At 40.0% G+C, this 26,783-nt stretch overlaps 2 protein-coding genes across 3 annotated transcripts; one reads left to right on the top strand and one right to left on the bottom strand.

The window, feature by feature from the left end:
- Positions 1–3,276: 3,276 nt before the first annotated feature.
- mmp19 (matrix metallopeptidase 19) lies at positions 3,277–10,723 on the top strand. Its single transcript, XM_014470711.2, has 9 exons — positions 3,277–3,551; positions 3,646–3,731; positions 3,879–4,009; positions 4,758–4,970; positions 5,062–5,307; positions 6,036–6,143; positions 6,360–6,524; positions 6,628–6,755; positions 8,038–10,723. The coding sequence occupies exons 1-9, from the start codon at positions 3,438–3,440 to the stop codon at positions 8,263–8,265; spliced, it is 1,419 nt and encodes a 472-aa protein (XP_014326197.2). The 5' UTR covers positions 3,277–3,437; the 3' UTR covers positions 8,266–10,723.
- On the bottom strand, positions 10,023–26,222 carry LOC102232881 (transmembrane protein 198-like). Of its 2 annotated transcripts, none has more exons than XM_005804246.2 (5): positions 26,000–26,222; positions 13,254–13,507; positions 12,542–13,117; positions 11,155–11,303; positions 10,023–10,999 (listed from the first exon to the last, which is right to left on the bottom strand). In XM_005804246.2, exons 2-5 carry the CDS (start codon positions 13,405–13,407, stop codon positions 10,850–10,852), a joined length of 1,029 nt encoding a protein of 342 aa, XP_005804303.1. In that variant the 5' UTR covers positions 13,408–13,507; positions 26,000–26,222; the 3' UTR covers positions 10,023–10,849. The 2 variants fall into 2 exon arrangements, with proteins under 2 accessions (XP_005804303.1, XP_005804304.1); XM_005804247.2 differs by having other exon boundaries at positions 10,853–10,999; positions 11,226–11,303.
- Positions 26,223–26,783: the final 561 nt, after the last annotated feature.

Genomic DNA, 26,783 nt, shown 5'->3' on the forward strand with positions numbered 1-26,783 from the left:
TTATGAGCGCCATTAGGTTTGCTTATAGGTGGCAGATATTTATAGCTTGAGACCAGAAACGTTGCTTTTCTTGGGTTTAGTCCCTTTGCTGCTTTATACTAGAAAAGTGTGAAGATGAGTCGATGCATTTATTAGCTTTAGATATTAAGATCCACCTTCTCCATTTTACCTTGTTATTGAGCAAAGTATGGCATAACTTGAAGAGACTTAAAATTTATGTAGACAGACCTGGACTGTTTGCTAAGTGTTAGCAGGTAGCATGCTTGCTAATTTCCTATTTTAATGTAAGACGGGATGTTTGTCATGACCTTAAACCATTTCATGCTTTGAATCACATCCAGCCAAATGTCACTGTAAAGGCTGATTGATCAAATATTGCTACACTTGCAATACTGTGCATTATTTTTTAATTGTTAGTGAATATTTATTGCTACTTAGTTAGGTTTTTGATCATTTCCTAAAGCAACAGGAAGTGTTAATAGATCTAAGTGAGCGTGTAAAATTTAAAATAGATCTTTCTAATTTATAGAAATAGTCACAAAATTTGGATGTAAAGCAGATGAGTGCAAAAACATGCAACTTACTTCCCTGAGTGACCAGGAAGACACAAAAAAGAATATTTATAATAACTTCTTGAAGTTAAAAAAAACTTTTTACATACATATTCTCAAAAAAAAAAAAAAATTTCAATCAAGGCCAGAAATGTGTCCTAGATTCTTTGAAAATGTAAAATGTAATGTGTGTGTGTGTGGGGGGGGGGGGGGGATTGTGTGTAGGGGTGGGTGTGTAGGGGTGTGTGTGGGGGGGGGGGGGCAGTGTGTGTAGGGGTGGGTGTGTGTGTGCGTGGGTGTGTGTAGGGGTGTGTGTGGGGGGAGGAGTGTAGGGGTGGGTGTGTGTGTGCGTGGGTGTGTGTAGGGGTGTGTGTGGGGGGAGGAGTGTAGGGGTGGGTGTGTGTGGGGGGGTGTGCGTGGGGGTGTGTAGGTGAATGTGTTACTGTCCTACTCACCAAGATGTAGAGAAATAGAAAAACATTAAGCTTTCCTATTTCATATCAGAGACATAAAATCATGTTTCTGCTTTTTTGTTAACGCCACAAATCTGTTGTAACACAGACAGACACAGGAAACATAAAGCTGACTGTTCTCCAAGTCACACAAATGTGTCATTAGAGTGGTTTATTCAAACTTGCAAATGTTTTTCAGTGACGTTTGGTTTCTGTACACTGTGGTATAAAATGAGTTAAGAACCGCAGGTCCTTTACTCTGAGGACTTTAGAGATATCACACAGTGGTAATATGATACCTCCAACTACAAAGGCCTTTTGAAGGAGGAAAGGTTGGTAACTGTGTTTTGACGTCACAAGACGCACAAGAATTAGGCCGGTCAGATGACATTAGTTAACAGCACTATGGCAGAAAGAAATTTTTGTCAGATTTGAACATAGATACAGTAACATTCAAGCTGCATTGAGCTGCAGGAGAAATCTGAAACAAAGAGTGAAGATGATAATCATCTTTAATCGATTCTGTTTAATATTCCTTGCTGAATTTCTCCGTCTGGTGGCTTTCGGTGCATATTTGCTGATTATAAAAGGAGTAAATATCGTATGCTTCTTTTCTCACCTTAATAGTTATGCTTTAGTCTGCCTGTTTAGTGATTGTGTTTGGTGGAAGTGATCCAGCACTTTTGCAGGACGTATTGTTGGTACTTAGAAACTCATCAACCAGGACATGTGGTTTTTATAGCAGCGTGGCTTCCTGTTAACGCTTTAAAATCTTAGCAAATAAAAACCAGCCTACACCGATCCTCTTTAGAAACCACTTCCATGTGTTTTATTGTCGCCCAGTCGTTCAGCTCAAATATGTTTTGCTGCTGCTGTAAAGAAAACAAGTCATCTCTTGGTGATGGTCTGGAAAAGTAAACAACGATTTACAAATTAAATAGCAAAACAGCCTTAAAACTTTACCATTTAGGGAAAACATCTAAAGCTATTTGGATTTATTGTACAGAAAATTCTGGCTGGTAACTTTAAAATGGACAATGCCAAAAAGACTCAACATCCAGATGCATAACATTATGAAGTAAAATGAGAAATATACATTGTTTTCAAAATTTCACTGGCATCCATTTGTATTCAGCTCTCTTTACTTTGATACCCTTAAACAATTGGGAACTACTTTCCCAATATCCCAAGCGTTAGACATCTTTCGGAGAACTGTTCAATCTTTCATCTGAAAATGGAGGATAACTTAAACTCCTACCACAGTTATTCAATATACCTGTGTAAAGTTTTAGGAGACACAGAAAACATGTGGAAAAGTGCTAAACAAGAACAAAAGTTAACTTTTTGACCTATAAGCAAAAGATTATGCAGAGGAAAACTTACCCTGCACATCCATCTGAACATCTGGGCGACACATGGTGGTGGCAGTATCATGCTGTTTAGAGGCTATTCTTCAACAGGGACAGAGAAGCTGCTTAGACTTTTTAGGAAAAATACAGGGAATCTTGTAAGAAAACATGTTAGACATGCTGAATATTGATGCAGAAAATAGTTAGTTTTTTAATTGGAGAAAAATGTTGAAAACCATCAATCGTATTCAGTTCTTTTAACAATTGTGCATTGCTTTGTGTTGGCATATCTGCTTACATACGTTGATGTTTGTGTTTGTAACATGTTAATATGTACAAAAGCTCCAGAAGTAAAAAACAAATACAGATGCAATTCAATTCAAATGTTGTGAAAAATGTAAGTTTTGACCCCCGTGGGAGCAAATCCTGGTACACTTTGTACTTTTTTAGCTGCATTTCTAAATGTAGATGAATCCGACCCTAATTATACCAAATACTTTTATTGTAAAGTTGTGTTTACGCATGGTGCAAGTACGTCACAAATCTATATAAAAAAGCAAGAACACTGTTCTTTGTCAACAATAGAAGTAATGCTTTATCCCAGATAAAAACATGCATGTGTTTGGGCTGAAACAGGAACGTGGGAGACACAAGGTGAGTCTCACCCTGTGTTTTAGGCCCATCATTATCTGAGATACACAGCATATCCAGGACAACAGGGAATAAACACAAACCCTGTCATCCTGGAGATTACGTTGCTTGTTTAGCTGTATTCGGGAAGAACTCCCCTCTAAACGGAGCTCAAACTCAAACTGGGTCAACTGTGGAGCGAGGAGAAGCTCTCTGAACATCTGTACAGTTTAACTGCACACATGTTGGCTGAGGTCAGCTGGCCGCTCTTTGTAATTCTCATTCCTCGGAGGTGGATCATCGCAGCCGCGGGGCTGACTCATGCCCGGCTGAGTTAAAACTGCTGCAGCGCCTGGGAACACAAAGAGTCTGCTGTGAGCCTCTGCTGAACACTTCTCACTCCATAAAGCGCCAGCTGTGGATCCGCGGGGACCGGACCTGTGGATGAGAACCTGATGATGGACGGATCAGGACTCCTGCTGCTGCAGCCGCTGCTGCTGCTGCTGCTGCTGCTCAGCCTCAGAGCTGCACTGTGTGAGGTGGAGTGGACAGAGCTAAACGAAGCAGAGGTAAAGTCAGCTTCATCACACTTACTTACCTTCATCTTCCAAGTGTAGAAACTACTTCTTGTGAAATGAGTGTATCTTTTTGTTCTGCGTACAGGCGTATTTAAAGCAGTACGGCTACTTAAATGACCCAGCTGACCCACAGGACCCTTCTTACCTGGAGGAGGTCATTGAAGCACTGAGGTGACTTTATTGTTGTTTTCTTTTAATCAAGCAAACTTAGACTAAACTTAAAGGTGCCTGCTGTCGCAAACAGGCATTTCCAAACAATAAATGTGTCAATCAAGCATCAGTTTGCAGATGTTTAATTGTCTTAGATTGTCTGGTCAGAGTCTTCCAGGGGGTGAATGAGCTGCCCCCTACTGGAGAGTTAGATGAAGCCACGCTTGGAGTGATGAGGCAGCCCCGCTGCGGCTTGGAGGATCCGTTCAACAAGAAGTTACACAAGTACAAAGTGATGGGTGAGTCAGAAAATTTAGACATAAATGTTTCGTTTTAGCCTGAAAACTTCAGTAGCTTTTCTAGCAACCAGCCGTCTGTGTGAAAGGTAGAAATATCACAAGGGTGTAAATCCCATCTCATTATTGGGGGGGACCATAAACAGGAACATTTCTTAAGACCAATTTCTAATAGTAAAATAATAAATAATAATAATTCTAGACTTTTCCAAACCTATTTAAAGCCAAATTAGCTTTCTCGTGGCAGGTCTTGATATGGGGATTGTTTTCGTCATCAGACAGTGAAGCAGAGTTTGTGGAGTTCAACACAGGACAAGAAAACGTGTTACAGACAGTCAGATATGTCAGAGAGGTGCTAAAATGGTCCAGTCAAAGTCCAGATCTAAATCTTTTTGAGATTCACTCCACTCTGACTTGAAAGAACAGGCAGAGATTTCAGTTCCAGATGTGCAAAGCTGGTGGAGACATAACACAAATGTTCTGCAGATGTAATTTCAAGAGTGATGACTCAAAAGGCCTGGATCCAAATGCATCACACACTTTTTAGGTTTCACTATGTAAACATATGAAAACTATGTATCATTTCCTTCTCCTACTAAACTGTGCACTACTTTTGCGCTTGAGTCACACAAAATCCTAATGAAATACTGTGAGGTTTGGAAATGTGTCGCTGCAAAACATGACAAGGTTTGACTTCCTTTAAATGTGGTTTTAAAGGCGACTCACAGTAAAGGATTCTTGTCTTTCTCAGGTCGTTGGAGGAGGAAGAGACTCACCTACCGCATCCACAACTACACACCTGACATGGTGAGGTCGGAGGTCAGGAAGGCCCTCCGCTCTGCCTTTAAGTACTGGAGCGATGCGGCTGATCTGACGTTCACAGAGATCGACTTTGGCAGAGCAGACATCAAGATCTCTTTTCATAAGAAAGATGGCTTCTGCCCAGTCCCGTTTGACGGCCGGGGTTTGTTCCCTTTCCAAATGCACTCGCTGTTCCCCACACAAGCCATTTAGCAGGAGTGTAATCCTGCTGTGTGTGTGTGTGTGGATTGCAGGTCACGTGCTGGCTCATGCTGAGTCACCAGAATCTGGGATCGTCCATTTTGATGAAGACGAGTTCTGGACGGAGGCATCATACTACGGCACTAACCTGCGTATCGTGGCTGCCCATGAAATAGGACACGCTCTGGGACTGGGTCACTCCCAGTTCAGGAGCGCTCTGATGGCACCAGTTTATGCCGGTTATCGCATCAACTTCAGGCTGCATTCAGACGATGTTAACGGCATTCAGACACTTTACGGTAAGTGCAGTAAGAAAAGTTCCTGTGATGGTTCATGATAATTATTATGATCCTGACAAAGTGAATCAACCTTGATATTATTCCTTTTTATAAACTTGAGTGCCATCCCATTCTTAATCCACAGAGTTTAAACTCTTCTAGGAAGGCAGAATTATGTAAAGTTGACTTCTTTGAGCTTTACATGATGTCATCATGTTATTCACACATCAAAAACATACCTGGATTCTTTCATGCATGTTTGAGAAAATCCATTTTATCTAACCTTTTGATTAAAGTAGCCATGTTTATGGACACAAACTAAACAAATAATAATGATGGAAAAGGTGACATGTAGAAAATGTTGAATAATTATGCTCAGATTTGCATAAACTTGAATTCATACATTGCAGGAATCTAAGAATCTAATGTTTCCATTCTTTGAAGTCTGTTTCTTTAAATGTGAAATCAATGAGGAAGAGTAGACTGATTAACACTCAAGTAAAAGTGCAAATATTATTATGTTTTCCCCCCAAAACTGTTACTCAAGTAAAGGCAACCAGTACTCCCCGTCTCTGAACATAGATAACAAAATTATTTTGCTCACAAGCTTAACGGAAAATCGACAGTAAGCATTTAAATGTGCAGCGAAACGTATCCCAACTCAAGAGAGCAAATCATTTACTTTTATGTTCCAAGATGTCAAAAAAGGGAAATATTTATGATTCCTCAAACTTTAATTTGTGTTGCAGGCAAACCCATCAGCACCATAACGTCCAGTACACCGACCCTGGGCAGCCCGGTGGAGAGCAGCTCCATACCGGACCCCTGCACTGCGGACCTGGACGCCATCATGTTGGGTTTGTTATCCGACACCTTGCTGCAGGCATTCTGACCATTTAAAAGAGAAAATAACCAGAACTATACTAAATTTTCCTTTGATTTTCAAAGTACAGTATATGCATAAATGAAATTTACAAAACAAACACTGTTGACTAGATCGAAAGAGATTGTTAATTGATTTATACATAAATGTTTAATAGATTCTAGAATAATATCAAAATCTGTCTATTCAGGACCGTGGGACAAAACCTTCGCCTTTAGTGGGGACTATGTGTGGACTATCTCTGATATGGGCCACAACAGTCCAATAAGGATCAACAGACTGTGGTGGGAACTCCCGGGAAGCCTGAACGCTGCTGTCCACTCACAGAGAACCAACAAGACGTACTTTTTTAAAGGTACAACCATTTCTGCTTCATGGCGCTGAGCCTCTGTTGGATTTCTTCTGCTCTGCAGCTGCTGCTTCTAAACATTAAACGTCTGGACTCTTTCTGGTCACAGGCAGTAAAGTGTGGAGGTACACGAGGTTCATGCTTGACTACGGCTACCCCAAACAGGTCAAACGCGTCCCGCCTAACGTCGACGCAGCCTTATACCTGCAGATTAACCAGAAGCTTGTTTTCATAAAGGTAGGCATAAAGCAAAGCAGCATCTCAGTAAATGAATACTTTAAAAATGTTTTAGTCATTTTTAAAGAAAAAGGTCACAGGACAAAGTTTTTAAGTGCTTATTTATGTTGATTTTTGTTAATTATTGCTTACAGCAAATAAAAATCCATCAATACTCTGCAATAAAGCATTAAGTTCTTTGTTAGTTGTGCTTATCAGTGCCTACCTCAGCCCAGGTAAAACTCCTGAAGTTGTATCTGATTGAGGACTAGGTTAACTAGTTAGTCGTTAAACTAGCTTAACTAGCTGCATTTCCCTTAATCACAGAGTTGAGCTAATTTAAATTACGAAAATAAATTAACTTAATGGAAACATGCCAATTAAAAACAAAAAAGAATCTCTGTTTTTTTTTAAAAAATGTTTTGTGTGTGTGTGTGAGGGGGGGGGGGGGGGGTGCTAAGATGAAGTAGTTTTTTCGGCCGTATCAAAATTTGTGTATTTAGTAAAACTGCAATGGAAACATTTTTTCACATCACTCCGGTGACGTGATCAACAGCCGGACGTTACCACCGGTGAAAAGGACGAAGAAGACAGCAGGAAGTAGTTTTCTCTCACAGCATCGCACAGTTCATAAAAAAGTTGTCTGTCATTCCAACATGTTGAATCCATAATCCTTCTGTAAAATCATTGAATTATGGCAGAATTTTTTATATAATCTCATGTCACTCTTGACATATGTGGCTACCATTATTTTTATTGAGTTATTATTAAAACTCATTAAAAAATAAATTGTTTATGTGTAATTTTGATTTAATTTCTTATTTAATGAAAACACTGCAATTGCAAAATTGTGTTTTTTGACATTAGCAGAGTAGTGACTAAGATTTATGCACATTTGTAATAAAAACGCCGCTACGCAAATTCCTTTGAATGGATTTTGCTCATAGTCCTCTACAGGATACCTGTTGCTTGTCTGACATTTGCTTCGCCACATTTTTTTGTTCCACTAAACTTTCCATTATTAAGCCCGGGTAAAACACTCCCCGAACAGTCAATTTCTCCAGCTCTTTGTAAATAACTCTCCTTTTGAATGGAGTCAGTGACTGAGTCAAGTCAACAGTCTTCCCCTTGATTTTGTAGGTATTTTTATGAGAAACTGTATTTGAGAACTTCATTAGCTGAAAGCTATAATTCTGAAATAACCCAGAAGATATTTATTGAGATGCACCTGCCTTCATGTTTAACAATCTCAACTGGCAGTTATATTTTTTTAATCTCAACTCTTTGCTCCTTATCTATGCAGGGATCGGACCACTGGCAGTTTGATGAGGTGAAACCCAATTTTTCTTTCTACCCTAAGCCGCTGAGCAAGCTCGTTAGCGGGTTGCCGTCCTCTCCGGACGCAGCCTTCACCTGGAACAACGGAAAGATCTTTTTCTTCAAGGGCGACAACTACTGGAGAGTGAACGAGCAGCTGAAAGTGGACAGCTGGTACCCGCAGAGCAAGGCGAAGCGATGGATGGGATGCTAGCGACCCACCACCAGGGGGCAGCAGCAACCAGACGACGGGATTCTGACTCCAATCCCGAGGGCATTGACTAATGAACCTCAACATCAGTGATTAATTGTGAATTGGTAAAAAAAAAATTGTGAGAAACTGACTGACTTAACTTCACTGGATTTTATTACTGTTGAGCCCCTTCAGGCTGATTTGTGGGGAGTAGAAAGTCTCCACAGGCTGATGAATTATGTAAGCTTCAGTATAATTTTGGAGAGAAATCAAGGCCATCTGTTTTTCTTTTTTCTTCCACATATGTGTTGGATTATGTGTTGCAACACTTTTGTTAAGATGTTACATTATGGCTTTTTTTCTTGCATGTTGTGCATGTTCTGTATCAGTTTTTTTTTTAAAGAGAAAATGTGAGATTTTATAAACTAAAAAGACATTGTCAACAATGCAAACGTTTTGCTCTGTCAGCAGAAGAAGCTGTTCATAATTACATAAAAATCAGATAACTATGCTACGTTCATAGTGATGAAAGAACGGTCTGTCCTGCATTGTGCTATCTGCACAAAAAAAGAGAAGAAAAAAATTTGGAGGCGCCATGGCAACGCCAACCAATCAGAGGGTGGGAAATCCTCCCCATGACCTCTTTATTGTGGATGAAAAATCCAGTGAGTAATGCTGCTGGAGTTGCTGAGAACCAGAGGAGACAAACAGTGCTGCACAGTCGAGCCAAATTTTGAGTTAAAACTGTTTTTTTTATTAAAATCTGTGAAAACTATTAACAAGTATTTACACATTCAGGCAACAAGTGTGCTGTTTTTGAAAAACAACAAACAAAACGTTAAATCTTTAAACACAACCTACAAAAAAAAAAGGGCAACAAAAAACCCCTCAAACATGCAGTTTTGTCCTTTTTTTAAACACTACCAGGTACTAGATTATCACATAAATTACGTTTATAAAACATTAGCATACTGTGTTCTGACCAAAGCTATGAAGTAAAAAAAAAACAAAAACAAACAGATCTACGGTAGATCTAAAACAGATCCTGGAGGCTCCAGCAGAGAACATTGAAAAACAGTTTCTCTGCAGATTTACTTTACATTGTCAGACGCCATGAACTCACATCACATCTCACCATTTAACCACACAGAAAACAAATAGAGATGCACCAATCAATTGGCCAGGAATCGGAAATGAGCTAATTTTCCCTCACTGAGCTCTGATCAGTAATTCTGAACAATCAAGCCATTTATTCACCACATGCATTTTTCAGTGAATAACCCTTGTTGGATTAAAAACACTGTTTATGTAGTAATTTATTGCTAATACACTGGCACAGATAAAGATGAAACAGAACATTATTTACATTCTGATGTGTAAATGTGATTTAATCTTCTCAAAACTTTGTGGATCAGTGTTTTCTAGTATTTCAGTAAAATGTTAAACCAAATTCAAAAAAGAGAATGCGAACGTAGGAAAGGTCCAATATTTCCAACAAATTTTTTTTTTATCATACCAACTTTTTGTATAATTTCTAAATATGATTTAAATGTCTAAAAAATCATCTAAAGATCACAATCAAGTCAATTTTTCTTGATCAGCTCAAATACTGAGGCATTTTGGATTTTTTTACAATTTAATAAATGGATAAAGAAATACCACCGTGAAAGGATAATATTTTCCAGTAGAATCTCTTTTCTGGATGGTAAATATCACCCTTAATTCACCACATTTTGCTGAGAAATGTATATATTTTTTTGTAAGTTAAGTGGAAAAGAACTGAACATATTTACATTTTAATGCTGTAAGTTAAACAAAACCAACAGCAGGTACCTTGATGTGTTTTTCACTGAACCTCAGATAAAGGTTAGGGAGTTCAGAATAGTTCAGATAAATATTAGGGGAAGTGCTGTGATGAATAAATGGGGATGTTTTTGCCGTTCATTTTATATTAAATTCAACACTAGAACGTCTACTGAGGAACCTGCAGCACATGTTTTACAGAAACTAAAACACTAATCTGCTCAGACCTCAAAGACGTTTTGAAAATCAGCAGAAAAACAAAAGATTGGTGCATCTCTAAAAATAAAAGAAGTACATAAAATCAAACGCATTACTTCATCAAATCCTACAACCACCCAACTAGCATGTAAGACGTGTAATACTAAAACTCTTCATGGTAATGGCTAACTTCTGAAGTACAGTACACTAAATGCAGAGATACGTCTGTTTCTGAGGCTTCCAGTTGTTGCTGTGTATCAAATACACAATAAGTGGAAATGGGAGACCTTATTCTGTTAGTATCGACTGGATACTGTTTCTCTGAGAAACACAGTGGTCATAGTGGTTTTAACACCATCAAAACAGAGTTCGATGCTTGTTATCCCTCAGTGGCATTCTGTTTGACACACAGGACTCACCGCAAAACAAACAAAAAAAAAAAAAACACATCCTCGCTACCAGATCTACTTCACAGCAATTAGAGACGCTAGAGCAGTTGGCATGAGCTGCTCTGCGTGAGGAAGACCCCCTAACCAAAGGAATCTCCTGATGAAGATACCTCCCACCAGGAATCAGGAAGTCCTGCCTTTTTGCTCTGCGTTGGTCAGACCCTGACGACTGGAGTCGTGGCTGTGAGGGGAACCATGGATCCGGTCTCGCAGTCCATGTCGACCATGGTCGGGTTGGTGGTGCCGAGGCTGCTAAGGGAAGTACCTGTTCCCATCTGCCGATCTCGCAGACTTTGCAGGTAGCTCTGAGAAGACGAACGGCAAACACAGAGAGACACGAGTTATGGAGGGGAAGTAAGGTAGAAAACGTTACCCACTCAGAAAGACGTTTGCTCGTATTTAAATAAATAAGAATAGAAAAGAAGTCACTACAGCACACGCCTTGTTGGGAGACACTGACCGGTGCCAGTAGATCCCCAGCGTAGCGTTTCACTGGGGTGGCTTTACGGCGGTATGTGCCTTCCTGCCCACCTGCCTGCTGTCGCTTCTTGGCGTCCTTCTCTCGAATCCGCATCAGCTGAACCCGCTTCTGTCTCCGGCTGATGACAACTGCAAGAGAAAGGGCAATTTGAAACCGGCCTTTGGAAACTGATCATGTCTGTGAAACGCTGACCAAAACATCGATCATGAATACTTTCAGCAAACTGTCTGACTTTAAGCGAACAGGCAGCATTTTGAAGGAATAATTCAAATTTCTGACAAGAGATTTTTGCTCTGGCCTGAAATTAGCTTATTCTTTAGAGATCCTTCAATATCTTGTTAAGACAATAAGTCATGTGATAAAATTCTCATTCTTTACTTGGATATTAAATAAGTTTTAATCTCAGGGTTTCTAGTGCGAAGAGAGCTTGTGAGTTTGTGTCATCAAAATATTTCTGTTTGAGGTTTTGAGCAACATCTAAAAAGTGGCAACTGAAAAAATGTCTGCAATTTGTCAAGTGTGAAAAATGTAACTTTAAAGTGTTTCATGAAAGAACATGACAAATTTTCTTTTTTTTATTGTAAATCTATCTAGTAACATTGTAGACAAACTCAAGTGTTCAACTGTCCCAAAAACAGTGTGATCTAAAAATCCTTCACTTCTCTAAAACTTGACTTTCAGCTCTCGGTTTACTGGATTCAACTATCTACAAATTAAATGTTTCTTCTTCAGTCAGAAGATGAACACTTAAAGTGTAACTAAACCCAAATCAGCTATTTTTGTTCATAAAACTACTAAATAGGTTATTTAGAGTCCTATCTTATGTTTCTTTGCAAATGTTGACATTTTCATGTTCATTTTTTAGTTCTGCGATATTTGACCTAAAACTGTCTCGCTGGTTGTAGCGGTACAGCTCGGTACAGCTTTGTCGGGTATAAAACCATCTAACTCAGACACACGGCGCCGCTCAGTGGACAGCGAGGAGTTCGGATAATGAGCGTTGCCGTGGCGATCAATGCCTCAGCTTTGCAAATGTGATTTATGTGCAATGTGGACACGGAGTGGAATGGCTCTCCTCTGCTCTGACTATTGGTGAAGGTATGCTGTCGAATGGCCGACTATCAGACTGACTGCAGTGGTGAGGAAGCGAAGGCGTTGTCGCCATAAAATCTATAACTACCCAGAAAAACAATCGCTAAACTTATCACCGATTGATTAAAAAAAATATATACAAGAGGAGTCTGAAAAATTGGTAAATATAGCAACAAAGTGGATAGGGGAAGCACATAAATGTACCATGTAAAGTTAAAACAGAACAGTTGTGATAATGTTAAATTTCCTAAGCCAAACCGTATGTTTTCCTTACCCTCAGTGTGTGAGAAGCTGTCACCCGTCATCTTCCACTGGATCAGTACTCCTATGAGGCTGAGGGCGGGCCAGATGCCCAGAATGACCCAGCTGTACCAGCACAGCGCCGGCCCGGGCGTGAGGCGCAAGCAGTCATATACGTGATTGGCAAGAGCCAGCATCTCCACAAAGTAATCGGCGCACACGGTCATGATAGCAGCTCCGAACACGGCCGTGGAGAGCATGGTGAAGGCCTTCTGCCACTGCAGCGTCAGCACAGCAAACAGCATGCCGGTGCCCAGCAGCGTGCCCAGAGGCACCCAGAGCGTGGTCGGCGTGTAGAACTGGTGAGTGACCAGCAGGCCGGCCAGAGCCAGCAGGAGTCCCAGCAGCAGGCCGGTCATGAAGAGGCCGACGCTTCGCACCAGCATGGTGACCAGGCCGCATAGCAGGCCGATGCCGAGGCCGATGCCTGCGCTGGCCTCCACGCTCAGCTGAGTGTCCAGAATGTGCTCCTTGTGGCACAGCAGGAAGATGATGACCGAGCCGAACATGAGACCGGACAGGAACATGACGGCCTTGAAACAGCGGTAACCTAAAGCAGGAAACACACAAAAAACAGGAAATGAACAGAACAACCAACAGTAATCCAAAGATATAACTTTAAATACTCCATGAACTGTGAAAAAATAAATAAAATTTTGGTGTCCGTGAGGAAAAGAGGTCCTCACCAAAGAAACAGTAGATGATGCCAAAAAGGCAACACATGGAGCAGATGATGGTAGGGATGATGTCATATTTTCGCTCAATTTCCAAACTACAGGCGTTGACCTCGGCCACACCTGCCCCCCCGACCTCGGGGCTCAGCCCAGTGGGATCAGCCATTTTGGTTGGATGATGGACGCCTCGAGGTCGGCTGAACTTCCAAGATTAAGGCAGACCCGCAGCTGCTGTTATCTAAGGTCCATCTGTACAGGATTAGTGACTGTAGGAGAAGAGAAAAATATTAGGGCAAACCTAAAATCACCACATAAAGTATCAGATAACTGAGGTGGAGGGGGAAAGATTTTAAGCATTGTGTGCATTAGCATTCCTCCCTCTCATACAGTACATTTCCTCATGGAACCAGCTGCAGTTATAGCTGAAGGTGTTTTGGGAAAATTTTCAACCAGTTTTATTAATCCAAAAGCTGAGATTTTTGCAAACTCTTTGTTAGAAAAACATAAAAATTGACTCTGAACATGAACTTTCTTACACCTTTAGTCCATCATAATTGTGTCTGTATAGAGGCTGTTAAGGTGAATCCCTGAAGGGTTTTGTGTTTCTTCCTTTGTTTCAAGATTGGTCCTGTATTTGCCACCATTCATCTTTCCATTAACTCCAAGGAGGTTTGATCTTCAAGACAAACATCCCCACAGCATGATTCTACCACTACCATGTCTCATTGTGGGGATACTGTCTTCAGGGATAAGTACTGTGTTTTTAATTAAAGGAAAGAAAACTAAATTTAGTTTCACCTGAGTTTGCAGCACGTTTTAGATTTTTTAAAAATACAAATTAAAACGACAGTAAAACCTATCAGTCTACTGGTCTATATCACATAATCCCAATAAAAAGCGCTGAAGTTTATGCTTGTAAAGTAACGCATTCAGCATTCACAAGCTGCTTAATAGGCAAAGGGAGGGTACTGGTTCTTCTAGTCTATCAGGACGTTTTCCAAACTGGTCTGTAGGTACAGTTGCCATCATAACCACTGAAGTCCATCTGCTGACTCTGCAGTTTCTGCTGACTCTGCAGCATCTGCTGACTCTGCAGTTTCCTGTGAAGTGCTCGAGTCGTGAACTAAGAGTTCTTAGATTGATTTAATGAAGTAGCAAATGATCTGTAACATTGGCTTTTCAGTGAAAAATGTCTCCACCCCGTTTCCATCTCTGTCGTTTTGTTTTTCCTCTGTTTTCAATCGGTTATTCAGATTTAAAAAAAAATGAAACTGTGTCGTCAACTTAAAACACATCGCCCCTTGTTGGGTTAAAACTTGAACGAGCACATGCACAATATTCATATTTCTCTCCCACTTTAAAACGTTTTCTAGAACTTTTCCGTTTCTTCTTAGGATTTCTGTTTCAGAAGCCGTCCACCCTCTATTTGTCTTGAAAAATTATATGACATTTAAGCCGTCAGGTCTTCGGGGAGCCGCAGAGGGCTGAAGGCGTATGGGTGGACTGCTTCTTCTCTGCGAGGCTGCTGGCAGGACTGCTGTATGAGCTCACCGCAGCTGAGATCAGATTACAACTTATTCCCGTTGTCTACTTCAGACAAACACTCAGGAACAGGCAGTTCTGTCTTTTGAGCAAATATAACGCCCTGCTTCCTTCTTTATTGTCATACCTACTACCATGTTCTTCCTTACCTCAACGTTTTTAAGAGGAGAAATATGTTTGTTTGTTTTTTAAAGCAAAAATGAGCCACTATTGTTTTGACATGTTTGCAGACATGAGGCTGTGTAATGTGAGTGTCCTGCCCAGGAATGACTTTAGTAGGAAAAAATTAGACCAGCGGAAAGTTTTCCTCTCTTCTTCAGTCACAGTTTCTCTACACCTATTCTCTTGAGATATTTATCTTTTACAGTAATTCATAAAAAGGAATAGATCATATGAATTTAACTTTTCCCTATAATACCAAAATAGAAAATACAATGTATTTAAAATGGCATGCATCGTTGTCCAAACAGTTTTAATATGAGAAAAACAAAACGATGCAAATTAAGGAGATTTATCAGTGAGGAAACAAATAGTTTTCTGGCAGGAAGAAGGTTTGGACTGTTGCCTCAAAGCAAGAAGAGCGTCTTTGTGACAACTGGAGGGTGTGTGTCATGTACATTTCAGAAAATTGAAAATAAACTCCAAATTTGTAACAGATGTGAATTCATGGTTGCAAGTAGAGACTCTGCAACCCCGAATCTGATTAGAGTTCAAAACAACAACTTTTGTTTCCTTCTTGTTTGGTCGGTACCGAGATCTGACTCTTCGTGTTTAAGAGGAGAAATACGTTCCTGCAAGTTTAAACTTGAACATGATTTGTGTAAAACTGAAATGTAACTGAAAGGAAATAAAAAGTTGACTAGTGTGAAATACATTCCTTTCGTGAGTAGATGTTAGTTTAGTACCTTTTCACCTAGCTGGCTTTTATCCAACTTAACGTGACATCTGGTATGGAAAACCTGATTGGTTTACATTTGAATAAACCTCGGCCCACCTGTCTTCTGATGATGAATAGAAACAGACCACACCTGTGTGTCACGCGAGACTTAAAACCTTAGATCAAACATAGCTAAATCTATACAACATACAAACGTACTAAGCCTCAATCCCATTTACTACTAAATGTTTTTACAGATTCAAACATACTAGATACTAACGAACTCCCACAAACCTGTTGCATTTCAAGAGCTAATTGGAGATTCACCAGTTTTCAACTTGATGGTCCCTGACCGATCAGAAACTCAAAATTCTACACTTTTTCCCCATCAGTGAATGCACCATGGTAAAAGTTACCATGTTGTGCAGATGCAAAAAGTTGTTAGATTAGTGGAACACTGCCAGACTGGACCTGTAAGCACTTCCCTCGAGACTATTCTGACTTTTAAGATAGATGATCCCTTTAAAGTTTACCTTTGCTTCAGGCACACCACACTCATTACACTTCTCATTTTAAACATTAGATGCCGCTGTAGATAGAATATGATATTTATAAATAACAGACAGAAGAAGAACCAACTGAACTGTTTTTAGCCATGTACATTTTAAAACAAATGTTATGTGGGTCTATATGTTGGGAAACGAAGAAGATCTTGAGGAATATCACATCCTGCAGTGTCTTAGAAGTTGGGTCTCATTTTTCACACACTCCTTTTTACCAATAGAGTGTGTTTACTGAAAACAATGCTGTGGAACACAGTGTTCTGATGTGCCACCGCCAGATACGTTATTTTTCTGTGATGGCACACAGTAGACGAAAATATAAGTTTTAATTTTGGTTTCAAGCATCTAGCATCCAGAGATGAGTAAAGCATCTGCATAGCTTAGCGTGAGATTGTAGTGATGTCTTTTTTGGGTCACATATGTCATATTTGAACCACAGCTACAGTACATTAATTCAGTTTTTGGGGTGATCTATTTTTGTGTGTTAGATGCTTCAAAAGTCTTATTGTCCTATTGCATCATGTCTTCAAACACAGTCGAAATGCTGATACAAAATAGTGTGACTGGAGTATGACATACACCTCTAACTACTCCCGTTAAACCAGCTTGTAAGTGTTGCTTTGCTTGTGAAAACATCTAATTTGCTTCTATATTGCTGCTTTTACTGCATGCAGAAAGTTACAAAAGTTTGGATGTGAATGACAGGTTGAAACAAAATATGAACCCCTCCTTCCCAACAGCCAAAAACAACACTCATAAACCAGGTGAATCACTGGGGGTGAACATGTTTTAGCTTAAATTGCTAACAGTAATTAGCTCAACAACAAAAAAACCTTTTTTTCCTGACAACAGCTTGATTTCTCAGGCAAAACACAGATTTAAACTGTAATCCGTTGTTTCCTTTCACGTTGCACGTAACAGATATAAAAGGTAATATTTGCTTCTTCCATCAGTAAAATATCCACAAACTGCAATTAAATATGATTCCTTTTTAAAAGGTACAGCATTGTACAAAATAAAGATTACAAGCCCACTGGATGATGCACAACGGGCTTTTTGTCCTTTCCCTGCTTGGAGTATAAAATGTGTTTTCAGTAAAAATATACAAATTATAACCAAGGTTTTTATTTATTTTCTATTACAGATCTTGGAGAAAACTAGCTAACTTTCACTGAATATTCTCTCGAGGCTCAGGCTCCATTATTCATCCTCAGGGGTTTGTGTGATTTTTGCGGGGCCTCACGAAAGTTTAGTTAGATAGTCCTGCTTCTTTTTTGGACCCCCCACTGCTGCCATTCACCAGTTCATTGAATTTGTATAGTCGCCATATATACAAAAAGCAAACAACTCGGGTTGTAGCAGTATCCCTGCTTCTCCCTGGCATCTTTATGTGCTCTCCTTTTTGAGTCTGCATGGTTTCCTCTCAGTGCCACTAGAGGTCACAGCATGGGCCTCAGAGTCTTTGTTTTGCCCCATAATGGCTCTATTCTCCCCCTGCAGCATTGACTTCCAAGCCTGCCTTGACATAAGACACCACTGTGATGAAGGGAGGTAACTTGAGACAGAGACATGGGAGTGTACTACTTCACACTGCTAATGCTGACTAAAACATTATTTTAACGTGAAACAAACTGTCAGAGGTGCAGATAAACAGAGCCTCAAGTTTGTTAATGCACATTTCAACCTGTTAACATGGAGCACCATCGAACTCTGGGCTGTTTGTACTTTTGGTTTTCCGAGTCAGGATTCCAACTTCAAGGAATCTATAAGACTTGTTTAGACTTGAAATTGAGAAATGACTACTTCTGAGTACAAATTGAGAAGTGTTTTGCAGCTGAGGTTTATAGCCCATGACATTTGCTGTCTGCGTTTTCCATTTGATTTATGTAGATTTCCAAAGGAGAAAACCGGTTCCACAACCAAAAACCTGGTTCTTGTGTTACTGCTTGAGCATCTTCTTTCAAACCTGTTAGTATGACTTTTAATCTTCTTAATTAAAGTCAAAAAAGTCAGAATAAAAAGTCATGAATGCATAAGAATGACAAAATACCATTTTCTCTGTTAGCTTCCTACTGATTACAGACATCTAATAAAGTTGGTAAACCAGATGTAGCTGCTTTATAATACAGCTATTCAGCCTAATCTATCTAATGCTGTGTGCAATGTTGTTTATAAACACTGTCAGGCCTTTAATATCTTCTAATGCTATTATTAGAGCTTACATACAGACAAGATAACAGAAATGCAGGACAAAAGTTGTGCAAAGCAAATAAAAAATTACTGATTGAGAGAGCGTTTATAAGCTGAGATGAACAGTTTCTATGAAGAAACACATACGGTGTCTTACTGCAGTGTGATCAGAAAATTACATCAGAACCTGCTTATCAAAACTGTCTGGAAAAATAACTGGATCTTAGTTTTGCTTCAACAAAATCATTTCAGAACTGACTCTAAACACAGCACTTTTCTTTTCTTTTTTTACATTTTATAGAAATGTTTTATGGTAAAGATTTTAACAATTTTTCACTGCAATCAGAAATAACAATGAAAAGTTGCTCGTCGCTATTTTCCGGTCCCAAAAGTGAAAGTGGACTCAGGCAAAACAAACTTACCAGAAGAATAGATAAAAACAACATTTTCTAGCTGTAATGTCAAATGACTGGCTTGAACACTTGCATGTTAAATGTAAGTAAATATTAAACGCTTACAAATAATTAAGTCGCCACTCCTTTTTTTCACTGTGTGGAAAAAACAAGGCAGGCTGCAGAGGGACTGTAAGAAGATACTTTTTGCTGGCCTGAGATACCCTCTGGTAAAATTGTGAGCGGAGCAGGTTACAGCGCTCAGCTGCTGGGGAAGACGCAAAGCTGACTTCCAAGTTCTCCACATTGCTAATTTGGGTGTGTTTGATCAGGGCTTGGTCTTGTGTGGTCACAGCCAGGGGGGGGATTCTGCAATTCCTCCACTTAAATGACAGCCAAGACCAGCTGAGAGGCCGGAAAACCTGCCGCGTCACGGATCGCTGTCCGACGTGGTGGCTTTAAAGATCCACCCAGGATCTCACACACACACACACTTGTGGCTGTAAATCATGGCACCTTAGGAGCCGAACACAGCAACCAGCTGAGGGACCGGCCAGGTCTTGACAACCGTAACTACGGGTGCGAAGCCGAAAGGTCTCAGAGGGAATACAAAATGATGCAACAATGTGTTGTCTTCATCACAGCTCCTCATCACAATAGCATTTGCTCTAAACCATTTTGAGCGAGACATCAAATACCGAGCTTCCTGTCCCTCCACGGCAGGAAGTGCACGACCAAAAGAGGAAGTGGAACATCATGTTTCAGCAGGAACCTAATCCTGTGTTTGTGACAAGGAGCAGAAACAGAACAGAACGAGTTTGGTTATCACGTACGGAAAGCAAAACTCACAAAAGAGAACCAGGTGAAAGTGTAGCCGGTTAAATAAACACTTTTATCTGAGACTCGAGGAGAAAAGCGAGCGGCGTAATGACACAATAAAAATAAGCTTTTAATCTGCCCTGCAGGCTGATCTATAAGCGAAACCATTGTGTTGCAAGTGTGTAATGTGCATGGCTGCAACTGAGACGGGATTTTGCGCACAGCAGTTACTAAGATTTACGTCTGTTCAAACAGCTTGACTAAATAAATACAGTCAGCTGACTTTTACTTTTACCACTCATTTCTAATATGCTTTCGCTGAACTCAAACTCTGTTTTTGAGCCCATTGCAGTTAATCATCACTTACACGTGTCAAAAATAATTCATGTCCAATAATAAACTTATAAAAACTCCTCATTTATTGGCTTATTCACACTTTCTGCCTCCTGAAGAACTAAACGCACTCCTGAACTTAATACCACACTGAAACTAGAGAAGCACAGCGAATGTTGGCTTAGTCCAAGTATGGCTCTGCTTTTAAACCACTTGAGTTAAATATAGTGAAAAACGGTAATCTCATTCTGGGGAAACTTTATGTACCAATATCTGACACCCGATGAATCGTCTCGGATGTGTCTCCAGCTCTGAGGAATGTTCCACGCTTTTTCCACTCTACAAAACTAGCAGCCAATTGGACACATTTTTGATACCTACTTAATAGGGACAAACATCTTTGATAACATGTGAAGCCTCTGCTAAAAATACTCCTGATTTATATATTTTCAAATGAGATTTGCATCTATATGCTCTCTCGGATTCTAGTCAAAAGGATGCTGACATATATGCTTCACTACATGGTGATTAATGACATCATAATTTATTTAAAAATTATATTTTTATTAATATTTTATGCCTTAAACAGGGACTGGGTCTGCAAATAAGATGGTAGCTGGTCTGCTGAAAGAAAAGTTGGCTATGTGACAATAACGTTTACCAGAAGAGCATTAAGGTTCTCTTTTAGTTTGATCAGAGATTGTCATCTCTCATGTTTCATTTATCAGAACCGTAATCAGTGGAAATATAGTGTAAACTAGATAGTATAAAGAAATCTTGATATTTGATATTACCACAATGATCTTTATTGTGATTTCCCACGTGTTCCTCACTTGAGTCTCCCAACACAAAGGTAAAGTAAATGAAACACTGTCTGGCACAGTTTTATTTACATTTTCCTATCAGTCACTCAACCTGTTGAGTTTATTTTTGAAGTTAAAAGAGCCAGAGACAAATGAAACATGGGTGGAAAACCCCTTAAACACCATGTTTCTGCAGCTGTGGTTTCTAGTACAGAAACACAACGGTTGGCAGGCAAGAAGGAGGCTATATGGAAAACTCTGTATATCCAGTCCACAAACCATGTATGCATCTTCTAAAATATTGTACCTGGAAGTTGCAGACATGTCAGAAAAATATAATTATGCAAAATATTCATATCAGTGTGGATTTAGGATTTCTTAAAATTCTAACATTTCCACATATTGTCACGTTAAGAGGAAAATTTTACTTTTCGGATTTCCAAACATCTGTTAAACACGCTCTCTAATTAGTTGCCTTCTACCTTTGTGTACTTAGTTATGTCCACTCTGGATAAAAACTAAGCTTCAGTTTCTTCACTCCTGTTAAATCTGCAGAGGGACAAAAGCATGTTGTCGCATGACGCATGTTTATGTGTCATACGCAGCATATGCTCATTAACATGGTCATTTCCATCTGCAGATTGAGTTGCACTAAGTCAGAGCTGTAATTCAAATGTTATGGGTGGAGTGTGCAGCGTGTGGGGTAAGGAGGGGTCGTTCCATAATTCTCTATTAAGGTCTGTGGTGCAGAGGAGCATTCAGCAGGCGACGTCCATATGTTAGTGAGAGCCTGACTGAGAGGCCTGGAGTACGATAGTGTGAGCTGTTGTTGAACAAGTTGGACGACGAAACCTGAAAGTAACCACAAATTATGCAGAAATGCCCCAGAGTGAGATGCTAGTAAAACAATGACAGAGAAATTTTATTATTCAGATATTATCGAGTACTTTGGAAAAGTCTTGAGTAAACTCTTTAAGCATTCCTCCCAACAAGCCATCTTTCGTGTCAACTTTTAAAGTGGAAAAGATGACTTTCAGTCAGATAATCGCTATCTGATTGAGATTGTTTTTTCCTCAGCACATACGCTATACGTCGGCGTGTTCTCGCGTGAAGGTATACTGATGTTCAAATTTTTTTTTTTACAATTTTCCAGCACATGGTTAAAGTCCATCTGATAAGATACATAAGGAAATAACCAGCAGGATCCTGGCTGTCATGTCAGTTCTTTCCCCTTCCCTACTTGTCACTGCCGACCAGCTGGCTGAACTACATTCCCCACTCTTGCAAGAAAGACAAATCAGACAGATTGGAAAAATTCCCGTCCATTGCGTGAGCTCCACCTTTTAAAGGCAACAACCATTGGCAATCTACAAGCAGTATGTTTGTTAAGCAGTCGGCTGACTACAGATACTCTGATTAATTACAAAAGTAAAGAGCATGACAGCAAAAACTGATGTAGATGTTAGTGACACACATGGTAAAGCTCAGGAAGAGTTGTGAGGACATGTTCATACTGATAACCGTAAATATTGTAAAAGTAATATTCAAGAACAAGAATAAGATCCTAATTTCTTGTTTTCCTAAACAAGAAATTGCAAAAGGATTGTTGCATTTCTGTTTAAATAAAATCAATCAGACTGTATCATGTATTTTTGTACTCAATTTATGTGTAAATACTAAGAGACTGTTGCTAAAGTATAGAGAAATTAAAGGTAAAACATTTTGGCTATAGCATGTGTGTATTTTTTGCTGAAATACACTTATCTAGACTTATGTTTTTTACTTTCTTCCATGTAGACGGGGTTATTGTACAAGATCCCAACAGCTCAATGTTTTACATACAAAGATACAAATGATTTAAAATGAAGAGTCAGATAAAAACAGAGCTGTGTTTCAGACCTCCAGAGTAGTGGCCATATATGTCAGCAGCAGCTCTGTCATTTAGCTCAGCCGTTTAGCTCTCTTTGTTAAATTCCACTCTGCAGTCACTGAACCTCCTACAGCAATCTCACAAACCTAGAATGTCATCCATGGCTTTTATTTTCCTAGTCAGCCAGGCACCCTGTCATCTGAGCTATGTTTAAAGCGCCATAAGTAGTCCATAGTAGGATGTTTCAGAGTTACTGCAACCACTTTCATTGTGGCTACTATTTGGACAATGAGGGTTTTCTTGCAGGAAGGAGTCACCAGACTCGTCCATCTCTAATACAAACTTGTGTTGTTCTGCATTTCAGCTCTCCCAGATAGACTACCTCTGCTACAGCCACTCCATACTACAGATAGGGTGGAATCATAATCGAAACAATAAGGACAGAGTCAAAAGCAGTCCAACTTTGATCAGCCTCTGGCTCTCTGTGCCTCTTTTCCTGCCTACCCTTATTTTCCCCCCAGAGCTAGGAAGAGTTTCCTCTTTGGGTTTTCACAGGGATTAAACCATCTGGTGCAGGCTGTTAGAGGAGCTCTGCTCTGCACCGAGTGGCTGTAAGTACAGACTGTAAGCACCCTAGTAAAGAGAGGGCCTGAAGGTTGTCATCAGAGTCCCAAACCAAAAGGCAATCCCAAGCTTGATCACACAGTAAAACCAAAGGGCAGGGCTTTCTGGGAGCAACAGGGCTCATAAGTAGACATTATAAATGTTTCACAAAGGAGGGTGGAAGATATCTCCTACTAGGCATGGCCTGGATAAGATTCTCTCAGGATGATACCCCCGAGCAAAGATTTCACGGCTTTATGGCTTCTATACAAAGCTAGCTTGTACTTTTAGAAGAATGGCTTTCTTTCCCTCCTTTAGTGTCCAAATCATAGCTGTTCATGTTTTTTACAACCAGAAATATATATATATATTTTTTCAGAACAGTGGGTTTTGTAGTTCTTGTAAGCAAGAAAACACATATATCAGCCGATTAGCTTTAATTCGAGTATCTAACCAGCAGTGAACAGCAACAAGTGGTGGAGGGGAATAGACGATTCAATCAGATGCTAACTTCAGCATTTTCACAGCATTTCACAGAAAGCAACACACACCTAAAGCTGATGCACATTAGCATCATCAGTGAACGCAGATTAAAGAAAAAGAAGTAGATTATGTTAAAGTTTAATTTAATAAAATTAACTCAAATTAGTCTTTAGTAAAAGCTTCGTCTTGTACCCTTGTGGCATGTCCTCTTTGTTTTTGAGTATTTCAAGTCCAAAATACAGTTAGTACCCCACCTGAAGTCGATTTTCTGTCTAGAAAACTCAAAGCTCCTCAAGCAGCCCTGAATTTAGAACCCAACATTATCACTGTGCATAGATAATGGAGGGAAAGCTGTTAGTATACACTTTGCATTAGCACTTCTGTTTGCTTCTCATTGAACAAGTGGCGCAAGTAATGCTGTAAAATATTGATTTGTGAGCATGTACTTTTACTGTTTAACCACATGAAATTAAGAGAAATCCATTGTTTTCAGCTGGAAACCTGAACCAGCTCGCCATGGGTGATGTCAGTTTCAGATCCGAGCTCTGACTTCAGAGAAAAATGTAATTAATCGTCAAACTCTCACATGCTCTGCATAACAAGCCGGTACTAATTAGCATATAGTTCTGTGAAACCCTGATATGAACGCCTGGTTCGGTGCTTATGAATACAGCCTTTATTACTCTGGGTCATCACGTCTTAGTCCTCAAATGCTTTGCCTTAGTCAGGATAATGAGGGAACTCCTGTAGCTTCCAAGTTGTCACTGTTTGTGTTGTTCTCAGCAAAAAACACACATATTTTTGTTCAAAAGACAGGAACTAATCTTTAAGCAAGAAAATGAAAAGTAGCAGCCTTCATTTAGCCATCTGACAGGCAGTGTGCAGCAGTAGATTTAGGATGGTGCCTAGTTGTGACTCTCGTTGAAAGGGCTTATAGTCACTGTAAGGGCATAGCAAGCTTTTGAAGTTTGAACCTCAAAAGTGAAAGGTAAAATTAAAGGTAAAAAGCTTACCTTTAATTAATTGTAGAAAACTCAAGTCTCTGGTATTTTCACTGACATCTCATTGAAACATCCTTAAACCCTACTAAAAGTTTTAAGAAAGCAACTTTTAAAAGCCTTAGTATACAAAGTTTTCCCCAGAAAACTTGCTAAGCTCTGTGGTTGGGCGCTAGGGCAGTCATTCATCCAGCAGGCCTTTGTGTTTTTGAGTGTAAAAATGTTTAAAGTTGACAAGAGATATGAAAATATCATATGATAATTATGTACTATTAAAGATTGGTAGAGAAATACCTGAACACCAACTATAAAATCTTTAAAAATGCAAACATTGTAAAAAGACTTAAATAAATAAGCAATGCTTAGCCTGGTGAGGGCACAAGTACAGCCTGGTGGCCTGCCAGGCTTATAATACACTGGTATGTCTTGACACCACAAACTGTTCTAATATATGCCTCTACCTGTGCGATAAACACCTGTTTCAGTGCTTAGCATTACAGCCTGTATTAGTCCGTGTCATCATAGATTTATAGTTGCAACCTTGAGCATTTTCCAAGACATCAGTGTTTATATTTTTTGCAGCCGGACATATTTATTGTTATGAAAATACCAGAATTTTAGCCAGCTGACTGGCAGTGCGCGGCTACGTGGGGGTTTGCTGTTATTCTGTGACATCTTATGTAAAGAACTTGAAATTGCATGGACGTCTTAACAGAAACTTTTTTTAAAGCAGTTTTAAAAGCCTACTTTTTAAAACCCTGCTATAGCTCACGGCTTCTGGTTAAGTACACTAACTTGGCTGTATTTAAGTTAGCAATAATAAATAAAGTTACACATTTGAATGAGATTTTGAGCGCTTTCTTGTCATTTTTGGACTCTTACACGTCCCGTTTATCTAAGCCAAGACTTACTAAGGCACATTTCTGTGGGACTTTGGTATGAACGCCTGGTTCAGTGCGTATGAATACGGTCTTTATTAGCTTGTCTCATCATGTCTTTGTCCTCAATGCCTGAAGGATAAGTTGAATTATGTGCTTGAAAAGAGAAACGTTTTTATTGCAGCCATGGAGGCAGCCTGGCTACGTGCTCTGTAGCAAACATCTCCAGCTGTAGACTTTGGCACCAAGGAGTCGAGATCCGGGATAAAACATTTTCCAAACAAAACCGATCCAGGTTAATACACAGAGGTGCTGGTAAAGTAGTTTAACTGACTGAAAGCACCGAGATTCCCTAATACCGTCTTAAACTTTTCAGAAGAGCTAGCGTAAAAAAAAAAAAAACTCACCGATTCTCCAGCTGAAACTTCTCCTTGACAATCCGCTCAGGCAGGAAAAACTGCCCACCATTCAAAAACACAAAGACAGGGAAGCTAGCTACCGAGGAGAGCCGGGTTTCTCTCACTTTATCCCGAGGCTGTGTTCAAACTAGGAGGCTTCCTCCAACACGAGCGGCATCGTTTTGTTCCTCTCCCTGCTTTATGCAAATCTGTTTTTCTCTCTCTCTCTCTCCCGCTCCCCCCCCCCCCCCCCTCTCTCTCTCTCTCTCTCTCTCTCTCTCCCCCCCTCTCTCTCTCTTCTTCTGACGGCAGATGTGACGAAGGTCGGAGCCGCTTTCTGCTCATAACCGTTAAACTTTCCGTCTGGGACTCAACAGGAGTCCAGACCTGCCGCTCTGAAAGCAGGAAAAAATAAAATCTTAACACAGCTTCTTTTCTCCTCCCTTTTCTAAAATAAATAGCACAACAAAAGAGAGAAAAGTTTTTTCCCTCCTCCTCCTCCTGCCCCCCGCGCCTCGGGGGTAATCTTCCCCTTCCTACCAGCATCCAGCCTCGGCAGTTGGACCGTTGGGGAGCCGGGGGGCTTTAGCCTGCAGGGCTAGCTGCCCCAACAGGCTACTGAAATCACTTTTCACCTCTTGTTGTATCTGAAGGGAACAATGGTGGACTGATTGGGTTATCAGCTGCTAATTTAATTCAAGCCATTGTTCTCTGATTAAACTTTTAAATAGCGTTAAGTTAAGTTAGCCAGGGGCGGCCCAAGATTTTATGGGGCCTTAAACAGAATTTGATT

Source organism: Xiphophorus maculatus, chromosome 20 (assembly GCF_002775205.1).
Source record: "Xiphophorus maculatus strain JP 163 A chromosome 20, X_maculatus-5.0-male, whole genome shotgun sequence".
In the NCBI taxonomy this organism is placed as follows: Eukaryota; Metazoa; Chordata; class Actinopteri; order Cyprinodontiformes; family Poeciliidae; genus Xiphophorus; species Xiphophorus maculatus.